The following is a 13696-nucleotide window of genomic DNA, read 5'->3' on the forward strand; positions in this document are numbered from 1 at the left end:
CTATCAGTCACAGTGACTTTTCAAAACAAAAATATTACAGCAAAAATCATATGGGTTGATTGACATGTTTATTCTGTAAGCTAACTTCAATAGTTTGAAATTATTTTGACAGTTAATGCCAGTTATCCTGTCAACCTTTCACAAGACTTCAATTTGTTAAGTGAAAGTATAAACAGTATAAACACTTTTTACAGTAAACAAATGGTAAAACAGTACTAAACAATTCCATTAAAAAAAAAATTGGTGTCATTATTAACTTTCTGTCCAAGCTTGTATAATCTACTGCCTTGTTCAATTGTAAAAAATATTCTGTGCCTAAAATTCACATTTCTATCACAATTATCATACTGTAAACATGGTAAGCTAACTTCATTAAAATTAATAGTCCTGTCAATAGCATGGAATTACAATACAAATGTAGTTTTTTTGTAAGCCTTTCAAAAGAATTCAAAATATGAAAAATTAATGAAAATTAATTTAAGCCATCAGACACTTGAAAAGTGGCACATCACATCTCTAATGTAATCATTTTAACTTTTCAACAGAAATAGCACTGCAAAAATATTAAGGACATACTTCTGTATTTTGGTAGTTATGCTGTCAACATTTAACAAGATTTCTTCAACTTGGACTTGAAAGCATAAATAGTATAAACACTTTTAACAGTATAACAGTACTAAACAATTCCAATAGATAACATTGGTGTCATTACCTTTTTGTTTGCTCAATTATTGCCTCCGTAAATAAAACGTCGGCATTTATCACATCCAAAGAATGTTTGGGCGACGAAAAACGTTGAAAGTTTTCCACTTGTATCGCTAGCAACGGCATTAGAATTGTGTTTTTTTGTCCCAACGTGGTCTTTTACATCGCTAATTCCTCCGTGTCCGATCGAAAAATCTTGTCTGCACAAGGTGCAATTCGCGTAGTTTTCACCCTTTTTGGAACGGATAATTATTCCCGGATAGGCTTTTGAATATTCTTCACGGAATGACTGCAGTTTTCTTTTCGGTTTAAGACTCGTTTGCGATTTTTCTCCGGCTGATTCCATGATCGTTCGCTCGTTTGGAAACAATGGCAACTGGTGCCTCGTGCTTGGCAGCGGTGCTATAAATAGCCTCGCGCATGGCATTCGGAATGGCTCGATAGGAAGTTACGGGAAGCAGTGTCGATTGTCATTGTTGTTACGCGATTTCGTGAATAAAACTTAAAAAAAATAATAATAATTTAATTAATAAAAAAACGTATTTTTTTATCACTGCAACCGTAACCTGGAATAGGTTGATGAAAACCGTACTAATTACGGGAAAACCGGAGTAGTTGGCAGGTAAGACACTGTAAAAATTAAAAAAGATTTTACGGTGGTCTTTACAGCACATTACAAAATGTTTTTTTTACATTTCAGCTGCCTATTTTTGTTGTTGTTTTTAAGGTGTATTACCGCAAATGGAAAACAAAAAATGACTGTAAAAATCTGGCTGCTCAGGTGGCAGAATTAAAAAAGTGTTATTGTTTTTCCATTTATCGTTATACATTGTAAAAACACAGTATATTTCACAGTAAAATTCTAATGAACGAGTTGCCTTTTTTCCCCTGTAAAATCTACTGTTTATTTTTTTTACAGTGCACATAAAAAATATTTTCAATAATTAAATGCAGTTCATAATATTTGCTGTTTGATGGAAGCCATCAATCAGTGCGATATGGCCCTCAATGAAAACCACTCTCTCTGCGTTAGGTCAATCAATAAAAACTATAAATTTTGTTTAATGCTAATGCTGTCCTTTCCTTCAAATAAAAGTAAATAACCTATATTGAATCCAAAATATTGGAATTCAATGATTTGGTGCTCAAATTACAACTCATAGCCATAACCACGGTGAACTCTCATAGGCACTGATTTTATAGTTTAGCACCTTTCTGTGTGCAATTGTTACTTTCCACCCACAGTCTGAATGATTCTGTATATACTTTAGTATAATATTTACACAACACATTCAGAACATTCGTTCTCAGGACTGGACTGTGCACCTTACCTCCTTTTGCACTATTTTTCTTTTTCTTTCCTTCCCATGTTTTGCATATTTGTAGACTGTCGCACTGATACTGGAGTTGCTTTTAATCTCATTGTATAGTGACAATAAAAGGCCTTCTATTCTATTCTATAAATTATGAAGAAAGCAAACTATAATATGCTACCCAAGAGTGTAAAACATTTATTCTCAAAGAAAAGCGAAATATAACCTTAGAGAAAAATGTCATCTCAAACATTTGTTGTATGCACGTGCAACACTTAAAACCTTTAGCATATCAGTATGTGGAATTAAATTGGAATTCAAATCAAAGTACTAATATGATCAAGTTTAGTTATTTAAATTTAAAGTGTTTACAAAGTACAGAAAAAAAGAAACATGATATTGAACTTTATTGAATCTCAATATATGAGCATAAAAAAGTTAAAAGTACCAATGATTGACACACACACACGAGGTGTGGCAAAATTATCCTCTGCATTTGACCCATCACCCTTGATCACCCCCTTGGAGGTGAGGGGAGCAGTGAGCAGCAGTGGTGGCCGCGCCCGGGAATCATTTATGGTGATTTAACCCCCAATTCCAACCCTCAATGCTGAGTGCCAAGCAGGGAGGTAATGGGTCCCATTTTTATAGTTTTTGGTATGACTCGGCCGGGGTTTGAACTCACAACCTACCCAGGGTGGACACCCTAACCACTAGGCCACTGAGTAGGTTACTAATTAAGAAATCTGTGTTACGTGGTGTTCTTATAAGACGATGAAGATGCCTTTGACGTTATTTAATCTCATTATTGTTGTTCTACTGTCATTTAATCATATGTGAAGGAATAGATTGAATATTTTTTTTAAAAAAGGGATTCTTTTTCTATTCAATATTCTTCAATGGACATGGAAATGTAAATAGAATGACAAGAAAAAATCATAATGTATTTTGAAATGTTTCATAACGCAACTTAATTGCTGTGCAGTTAGATTGATTCTTGTAAAGTTACTAATTTATTCAAGTTATTGTATGTCATTTTTGGATTAAACAGATTTTATTCTCGTAAAATTATAAAAATACAGTAAAATTACCAATTTATTCAAGTCAAATTAAGATATTTTCTCATATTACTATTATAACAGGTTTACATCTTACTAATTACGGTTATCAGATTTATTCTTGTGAAATTAAAAATATAATCTAGTCAAATTATGACCTTTTGAAATATACAGCCTTTATTCTTGTGATTTTTTTTTTTTAATCATAAAATTTACAAATTATCTGAGTCAAATCTTGACATTTTTACTAGGGATGTCCGATAATGGCTTTTTTGCCGATATCCGATATTCCGATATTGTCCAACTCTTAATTACCGATACCGATATCGATATATAATCGTGGAATTAACACATTAATATGCCTAATTTGGACAACCAGGTATGGTGAAGATATTGTCATTTTAAAAAAAATTCATAAAATAAAATAAAATTAATTAATTTAAAAAAAATTATTGGATAAAAAAGAAAGTAAAACAATATAAAAACAGTTACATAGAAACTAGTAATTGATGAAAATGAGTAAAATTAACTGTTAAAGGTTAATACTATTAGTGGACCAGCAGCACGCACAATCATGTGTGCTTAGGGACTGTATCCCTTGCAGACTGTATTGATATATATTGATATATAATGTAGGAACCACAATATTAATAACAGAAAGAAACACATTTTTAGTGTGATTGAGTGTGAATGAGTGTAAATGGGGGAGGGAGGTTTTTTCGGTTGGTGCACTAATTGTAAGTGTATCTTGTGTTTTTTATGTTGATTTAATTAGAAAAACAAAGACAAAAAAAAACTATACCGATAATAAAAAAAACGATACCGATCATTTCCGATATTACATTTTAAAGCATTTATCGGCCGATTATATAGGCAGGCCGATATTATCGGACATCTCTAATTTTTACTTATTTTCAAACATGCTGTGATGTATAAAAAAATAAATAAATAAAAAAAAAAAAAAAAACGGGAATTATGTGAAATATGTAATATTGTAACTATATACATGTACAAAAGAAACCTAAACAACAAACCATTAACTAGTCAACAGCTAAACGTAAATCAATAAAAATTAGAGATGTCCGATAATATCGGCCTGCCGATATTATCGGCCGATAAATGCTGTAAAATGTAATATCGGAAATGATCGGTATTGGGGTTTTTTTATTATCGGTATCGTTTTTTTATTAAATCAACATAAAAAACACAAGATACACTTACAATTAGTGCACCAACCCAAAAAACCTCCCTCCCCCATTCACACTCATTCACACAAAAGGGTTGTTTCTTTCTGTTATTAATATTGTGGTTCCTACATTATATATCAATATATATCAATACAGTCTGCAAGGGATACAGTCCGTAAGCACACATGATTGTGCGTGCTGCTGGTCCACTAATAGTACTAACCTTTAACAGTTAATTTTACTCATTTTCATTAATTACTAGTTTCTCTGTAACTGTTTTTATATTGTTTTACTTTATTTTTTATTCAAGAAAATGTTTTTAATTTATTTACCGTATATTACCAAATAAACGCCCTTGGGCAAATAACCACCCATGTCCTAATAGCCGCCCGGGGTCTGACCCCATTTTGTGAATTAACCGCCTCTTCCTAATAACCGCCTATGTCCAAATAGCCGCCCATGGGCTGTTATTTGCATAATTTAGATTAAAATGCTACTGGGGTTGTGTTTGCTGCAGTATTATTGTTTTGATGGTTTTATAGAGTACTTGGTGCCATAATTTTATTTTTCCTGTATGCTGCTTTATTTTAAACTTGGAGTACTGTAGCCTTTATTTTTATTTAAGTGACAGTATTATTGTTCTGTTTTGATGGTGGGTTTTATTCTTGAGTACTTGGTACCATAATTTTATTTTTCCCGGTAGGCTGCTTTATTTAAAAAGTTTTTTTTATTTTTAGTATTGTTATTCTATTTGACAATTGTTGCACTACTGCCTTGTTGATCTCTTGTCTTTTGATAGCCTACCTCATGTTGATCTCTTGTTTTTTTGTTTGTATGTTTACAATTGCTTTTACATTTAAAGTTTTTTGTACGAAAAAAAAATACTGGACAGTAACCATTGTAACCAAATAGGCTGGTGCAAAAATAAATAAAAGCCTTGTGCAAATAACCGCCTGCTTCTTTTAAACGCCTGTCTCCAAAATCGATTTTGTGAAATAAACGCCCGGGCTACTATTTGGTAAAATACGGTATCTTATTTTATTTTATTAATATTTTTTAAAAAGGACCTTATCTTCACCATACCTGGTTGTCCAAATCAGGCATAATAATGTGTTAATTCCACGACTGTATATATCGGTATCGGTTGATATTGGTAATTAAAGAGTTGGACAATATCGGAAATCGGCAAAAAAAGCCATTATCGGACATCCCTTATAAAAATGTATATGTTTAATGCCAACGTTGTCCTTTATTCTTTTAAATTAAAAGCACAGCTTTTGAAAAAAAAAAAAAGAACCCGGTTCTAAACAATTGTTTTATTTTTTAATTAAACATATTGAAACACAAAATATGCAAAATAGTTCGTTTTCTAAAAGTATGACTATTTTAGTTCATACATGCCAACCTTGAGACCTCCGATTTCGGGAGGTGGGGGCGTGGTCGAGGGTGGGGCGTGGTTGGGGGCGTGGTTAAGAGGGGAGGAGTATATTGACAGCTAGAATTCACCAAGTCAAGTATTTCAAATATATATATATATATATATATATATATATATATATATATATATATATATATATATATATATATATATATATATATAGATATCTACATCCTGAAAATATGCAAACAAACTATGTTTAGATAATTGATACTTCAAACTTGCATAAATAAATATTAAGGAATATAACATAACTTGGCTTCTGAGAGTTTCAAAATGTAATGAATAAAATACTAAAAATGTTGATAAACAAGCAATTATTTTAATAATTAAATATGGTCATTTTAAATGAATTATTATGATAATTTAAAATCAATTATTTCAAATATGTATTATTTTAACGTATAATTCTATGGCTGGATGTAATAAGGAGTCACAAAAAAATACAAATAAAAATACAATTAATTTTGATGTTTTTGGCAAAATATAGTAAAAATGTATTTAGTTTTTTTTTTTAATTAATAAATATATTTATTTTTAGGTAAGATAAACATAATAATACAATTTATCTCTAGTCTGGATGATTTAGTTCTTGTCACCTTGTTGTCCTCACTCAGGTCCGCATGGAGCTGGAGGGGGCGTGGCTTCCAGCTCCGGCTGAAAATCGGGAGATTTTCGGGAGAATATTTGTCCCGGGAGGTTTTCGGGAGAGGCGCTGAATTTCGGGAGTCTCCCGGAAAATTCGGGAGGGTTGGCAAGTATGTTTTAGTTACTAAAAAAAAAAAACACCTTGGTCAAAATAATTACCTCGATACAAAATAACCGTGATTTATTTTGTGGTCACAATAACTGAGATATGACATTTTCATATCGTCACATCCCTGAATGTAACCTGGTAATGACAATAAACAAGTGCCATTTTAATATTTAACACATTCTTATCGAGTACTTTTAACAGGAAATAATAACTCCGAGCATGCTAACGATGCTAACGATGCTAAGCCATTGACAGCACCTGTGTTTTGCTACTGTTAGCACGTTAGCACCGCCGGTGTTTACCCGCGCTTACAAGGTTGGACGTTAAAAAACGGTTACATGGTCGGACGTGACAAAAAAGGTTGAAGATGAAACGATTCAGAAAAAGGTGCGTTACCGTCTTTGACTCCAGGTAGTTTGTCTTTGTCGATGCTAACGTTGCACTCTGCCATGTTGTCACCAATCAGGAGTCGATAGTCGTAAATTTCAACGACGCCTTTTTCGCCCCCCGCCCGAAGGTTAACCGGCGGCTGATTGATCGCCCGGAGTCATAAACCGGACGGATGGTTGAGGTGGTGGACGGCCACTGTTGATTGCTTTCGGTAGCCACCTTCTTTCTTTCTTTCCGGGTGGAAGCAACACTGCCTCAGCGAAGCGTGTCAGCCTTTTTTTCCTTGACTAAACTTCAGCTGTAACACCTAGTTTCCGGTTGATCGTGTCAAAGTAAAATGTTACACCGTGCAATGACGTCATTAAACGTACACAACACCAGATATATTGTTGCATTTATGTGATATTTCAGTACTATAAAGCCAATTTGCCTCATTAAAAGCCCAAGACGAAAGTTAAACATTGTTTCGTTACATTCGTGTCTTATTGTGGAAAAGAGGATTTCACTTCCGACCTAATCCTTCCGATAATTCGCTGTCTTGACGCCGCTTCTTTCGTTTGACAGTCTGCGGCTGCAAATTGTGTGGAGCGATACGGCACATTTAGTATCGACCCCCATTTTGAAAAAGAAATATAACAATAGTGTATAAGACAAAGCAACAATAACAACAACATAACATGATTTAATTTGATTACATACAAAATAATTCACATGAATATTCATAATAATGTTTTTTTTTAAGATATTCGGCACATTGAATATCGATCCCCATTTTTGAAAAAGAGCCAGAGCTGCTGATATTAATACAGATACCAACACTTTTTTACTTCATCTTTTCCAAAATCCGTGAATTTTTTTTGTGATTTTTTCTTTTGTCATAAATGATTTTAGGCAAAACAAAAATACACCTGTTAAGAAATATAACAATGTATAAGACAAAGCAACAATATCAACAACATAACATGATTTAATTTGATTAGAGATGCTTTAAAATGTAATATCGGAAATTATCGGGAACATTTGTTTTATCATCGGTATCATTTTTTTTTTGTTTTTTTATTTTTTTTTTATTAAATCAACATAAAAAACACAAGATACACTGACAATTAGTGCACCAACCCAAAAAAACTCCCACCCCCATTCACACAAAAGGGTTGTTTCTTTCTGTTATTAATATTGTGGTTCCTACATTATTTATCAATATATATCAATACAGTCTGCAAGGGATACAGTCCGTAAGCACATAGTACTAACCTTTAACACTTAATTTTACTCATTTTCATTCATTACTAGTTTCTATGTAACTGTTTTTATATTGTTTTACTTTCTTTTTTATTCAAGAAAAAAAATGTTTTTAATTAATTTATCTTATTTTATTTTAGATTTTTTTTTTTAAAAGGACCTTATCTTCACCATACCTGGTTGTCCAAATTAGGCATAATAATGTGTTAATTCCACGACTGTATATATCGGTACCGGTTGATATCGGTATCGGTTGATATTGGTATCGTTAATTAAAGAGTTGGACAATATCGGGATATCGGATATCGGCAAAAAGCCATTATCGGACATCCCAAAATTTGGTTACATACAAAATTATTCACATGAATATTCATAATAATGTTTTTTTGTAAAGATATTCAACACATTTAGTATCGATCCCTATTTTTGAACAAGAGCCAGAGCTGCCGATATCAATACCGATACCAACACTTTTTTTTGGGGACAAGAATCTCTTCCTTGACTAAACTTCAGTTGTAACACCAAGTTTCCGGTTGATCGTGTCAAAGTAAAATGTTACACCGCGCAATGACGTCATTAAACGTACACAACACCAGATATATTGTTGCATTTATGTGATATTTCAGTACTATAAAGCCAATTTGCCTAATTAAAAGCCCAAGACGAAAGTTAAACATTGTTTCGTTACATTCGTGTCTTATTGTGAAAAAAAGGATTTCACTTCCGACCTAATCCTTCCGATAATTCGCTGTCTTGACGCCGCTTCTTTCGTTTGACAGTCTGCCGCTGCAAATTGGGTGGAGCGATACGGCACATTTAGTATCGAGTCCCATTTTGAAAAAGATGCCGATATTAATACAGATACCAACACTTTTTACTTCATCTTTTCCAAAATCCTTGAATGTTTTTTGTGATTTTTCTTTTTTTCTTTCTTTCTTTCTTTAGTTTATTTCGAACATGAACACACTTACATCATAATACATCACACAATTTCATATCATTTCATTTTACATCATGCCCGAAAAGGAGTAGGAAGAAGCAAAGCTTATTTAATCCTACCCCTTTCCCACTTCAAAGCGTTTACAAATATATAGAATCATTTACTGACCTTTTTATATAATAAAATAACATCTATGAATTAGTATACAACAGTTTTGTAATATGTAATTAATTAATTAATTCAGTCATTATTAACATACTGAGATGAAGAATATCTTATTTTCAATAAGGTTGAAAGTATTTCTCATAATTCTTCTTTTTTGTACTCTGTAAGCACTATTATTTTTGAACAACCTCTTAAACTGGATCATATCAGTACAATTTTTAACTTCTTTACTTAATCCATTCCATCATTTAATTCCACATACTGATATGCTAAAAGTTCTAAGTGTTGTACGTGCATATAAATGTTTTCAATTATTTTTTCCTCTAAGGTTATATTTCTCCTCTTTAGTTGAGAAGAATTGTTGTACATTCTTTGGTAGCAGGTTATAGTTTGCTTTGTACATCATTTTAGCTGTTTGCAATTTTACCAAATCACCAAACTTTAATATTTCTGACTTAATAAATAAAGTTTATTATTTTTTTGTCATAATTACAATGATTTTAGGCAAAACAAAAATACGCCTGTTAAGAATTATAACAATAGTGTATAAGACAGGGCCCCAAACCTTTTTGGCTGAGAGAGCCATGAAAGCCAAATATTTTAAAATGTATTTCCGTGAGAGCCATATAATATTTTTTAACACTGAATACAACTAACTGCGTGCATTTTTAAGTAAGACCAACATTTTTAGACTATAATAAGTCTCTTTTTTTTTTTATTATTCTGAAGCTAACCAATAATAAATAAAATACTTCTTACCATTAATGCGATTTCTTGAACAGGTGCGGTAGAAAACGGATGGATGCATGAACATTTTTTATATTGTGAACGTTATTTTTAACACTGTGATTACCAGCGGAATTATTCAATACTTATCGTGTTAAGCAATGTCGGCTGAGATTTATCTGAGAGCCAGATGCAGTCATCAAAAGAGCCACATCTGGCTCGAGAGCCATAGGTTCCCGACCCCTGGTATACGACAAAGCAACAATAACAACAACATAACATGATTTAATTTGATTACATACAAAATAATTCACATGAATATTCATAATGTTTTTTTTAAAGATATTCGGCACATTTAGTATCGATCCCCATTTTTGAACAAGAGCCAGAGCTGCCGATATCAATACCGATACCAACACTTTTTTTACTTCATCTTTTCCAAAATCCGTGAATTTTTTTGTGATTTTTTTCTTTTGTCATAATTACAATGATTTTAGGCAAAACAAAAATACACCTGTTAAGAAATATAACAATGTATAAGACAAAGCAACAATATCAACAACATAACATGATTTCATTTGATTAGAGATGCTTTAAAATTGTCATGTCTGTGTAATCATGTTTTGTTTAGTTATAGGACTCTTTAGTTTCTGTCTTTTCACTCCCTTGTCTTGTTTCCATGATTACCCCATTAGTTTCACCTGTTCCACGTTTGGACTCATTGTGCACTCTTGATTGTCACCATAGCAACCCATTAGTTTTCACCTGTCACGTCACGCACCTGTTTCACGTCTTGAGTCACGCACCTATTTTCGTTAATCATGTCTGTAGTATTTAAGTTCAGTGTTTTTCAGTTTGTCTTTCTGACGACCTCAACACATTTATGCTCTGTTCATGCCTCATACTTCTTTCCATGTCAATTCCTCAAGCAACTATTTTTGTCCAAGCCAAGTAAGTTTTTGTACCATATTTATAGTCTTTTTGGTTTCATAGTTTGTTCTCCGCCATTGTGCGTGTTTTTTGTTTGTACTTTTTTGCTATAGTCTTTTGGTTTCATAGTTTATTCTCCGCCACTGTGCGCGCTTTCATTTATTCCTTTTTTTGATAATAATAAATCATGTACCTTCATTCCCGTCTCGCACGAGCCAACTTTCCGTTGCATCCTGGAAAAGCACACACCCCGGACCAAGTCATGACAAAAATGTAATATCGGAAATTATTGGTAACATTTTTTTTATTATCGGTATCGTTTTTTTTTGTTTTTTTTTATTAAATCAACATAATAAACACAAGATACACTGACAATTAGCGCACCAACCCAAAAAACCTCCCACCCCCATTCACACAAAAGGGTTGTTTCTTTCTGTTATTAATATTGTGGTTCCTACATTATATATCAATATATATCAATACAGTCTGCAAGGGATACAGTCCGTAAGCACACATGATTGGTCCACTAATAGTACTAACCTTCAACAGTTAATTTTACTCATTTTCATTAATTACTAGTTTCTCTGTAACTGTTTTTATATTGTTTTACTTTCTTTTTTATTCAAGAAAATGTTTTTAATTTATTTATCTTATTTTATTTTATTTTATTTTTTTAAAAGGACCTTATCTTCACCATACCTGGTTGTCCAAATTAGGCATAATAATGTGTTAATTCCACAACTGTATATATCGGTATCGGTTGATATTGGTATCGTTAATTAAAGAGTTGGACAATATCGGATATCAGCAAAAAGCCATTATCGGACATCCCAAAATTTGGTTACATACAAAATTATTTGCATGAATATTCATAATAATGTTGTTTTTTTTAAAGATATTCGGCACATTTAGTATCGATCCCCATTTTTGAAAAAGAGTCAGAGCTGCCGATATTAATACCGATACCAACACTTTTTTACTTCATCTTTTCCAAAATCCGTGAATTTTTTTGTGATTTTTTCTTTTGTCATAATTACAATGATTTTAGGCAAAACAAAAATACACCTGTTAAGAAATATAACAATAGTGTATAAGACAAAGCAACAATATCAACAACATAACATGATTTAATTTGATTAGAGATGCTTTAAAATGTAATATCGGAAATTATCGGGAAATTTTTTTTTATTATCGGTATCGTTTTTTTGTTGTTTTTTTGTTTGTTTTTTATTAAATCAACATAATAAACACAAGATACACTGACAATTAGCGCACCAACCCAAAAAACCTCCCACCCCCATCTACACTCATTCACACAAAAGGGTTGTTTCTTTCTGTTATTAATATTGTGGTTCCTACATTATATATCAATATATATCAATACAGTCTGCAAGGGATACAGTCTGTAAGCACACATGATTGGTCCACTAATAGTACTAACCTTTAACAGTTAATTTTACTCATTTTCATTAATTACTCGTTTCTATGTAACTGTTTTTATATTGTTTTACTTTCTTTTTTATCCAAGAAAATGTTTTTAATTTATTTATCTTATTTTTTTTTTTTTTTTTTTTTTTTTAAAAAGGACCTTATCTTCACCATACCTGGTTGTCCAAATTAGGCATAATAATGTGTTAATTCCACGACGGTATATATCGGTATCGGTTGATATCGGTATCGGTTGATATCGGTATCGTTAATTAAAGAGTTGGACAATATCGGATATCGGCAAAAAGCCATTATCGGACATCCCAAAATTTGATTACATACATGAATATTCATAATAATGGTTTTTTTAAAGATATTCGGCACATTTAGTATCGATCCCTATTTTTGAACAAGAGCCAGAGCTGCCGATATCAATACCGATACCAACACTTTTTTACTTCATCTTATCCAAAATCCTTGAATGTTTTTTGTGATTTTTCTTTTGTCATAATTACAATAATTTTAGGCAAAACAAAAATACACCTATTAGGAAATATAACAATAGTGTATAAGACAAAGCAACAATATCAACAACATAACATGATTTAATTTGATTACATACAAAATTATTCACATGAATATTCATAATAATGTTGTTTTTTTTAAAGATATTCGGCACATTTAGTATCGATCCCCATTTTTGAAAAAGAGTCAGAGCTGCCGATATTAATACCGATACCAACACTTTTTTACTTCATCTTTTCCAAAATCCTTGAATGTTTTTTGTGATTTTTTCTTTTGTCATAATTACAATGATTTTAGGCAAAACAAAAATACACCTGTTAAGAAATATAACAATAGTGTATAAGACAAAGCAACAATATCAACAACATAACATGATTTAATTTGATTACATACAAAATAATTCACATGAATATTCATAATAATGTTTTTTTTTTTTAAAGATATCAAGGTTCAAGGTTCAAGGTTCAACTTTATTGTCCCCGCGGGGAAATTTGTCTTGGGCACAGTGCATCATTGCTTTCTTAACATACCCCAAAACAACAGAACAAAAACACAAGCACAGACACAACCACAACCATACAACTAACATTTAAACATCAGAACATGGAGCTTGATAGACATAGGTGACACTTTGATGTAGGCATAAAATCTACAGTATGGAGATAAAGATAAAGTACCAATGTGCATTGCACTAGAGCTCATGGATAAAGTGCTGTGTGCTAAAGTGCTTAGTTCTAAAGTGCTATGTGCTAAAGTGCTATGTGCTAAAAAAAAGTGCTAACCTATGTATTAAAATTCTATTGCACATTGTTGGTCAGCTTAATGGAGGCTGGGACAAATGATAATTTAAGGCGGTTAGATTTGCATAGTGGGACCCGGAGTCTTCTCCCTG

The 13696-nt window shown here is 32.1% G+C and overlaps 1 protein-coding gene across 1 annotated transcript in view; it reads right to left on the minus strand.

Annotated features, from left to right (window-relative positions):
• The window catches only part of ccdc50a (coiled-coil domain containing 50a), a 48536-nt gene extending 41408 nt beyond the window's left edge, over positions 1-7128 (minus strand). The window contains exon 1 of the mRNA XM_061976169.2: positions 6855-7128. Within this exon, the coding sequence (XP_061832153.2) occupies positions 6855-6909 (55 nt within the window). The 5' untranslated portion in view covers positions 6910-7128. The remainder of the gene's footprint in view (positions 1-6854) is intronic.
• Positions 7129-13696: the final 6568 nt, after the last annotated feature.

This window comes from Nerophis lumbriciformis, linkage group LG14, assembly GCF_033978685.3.
Source record: "Nerophis lumbriciformis linkage group LG14, RoL_Nlum_v2.1, whole genome shotgun sequence".
Classification (NCBI taxonomy): Eukaryota; Metazoa; Chordata; class Actinopteri; order Syngnathiformes; family Syngnathidae; genus Nerophis; species Nerophis lumbriciformis.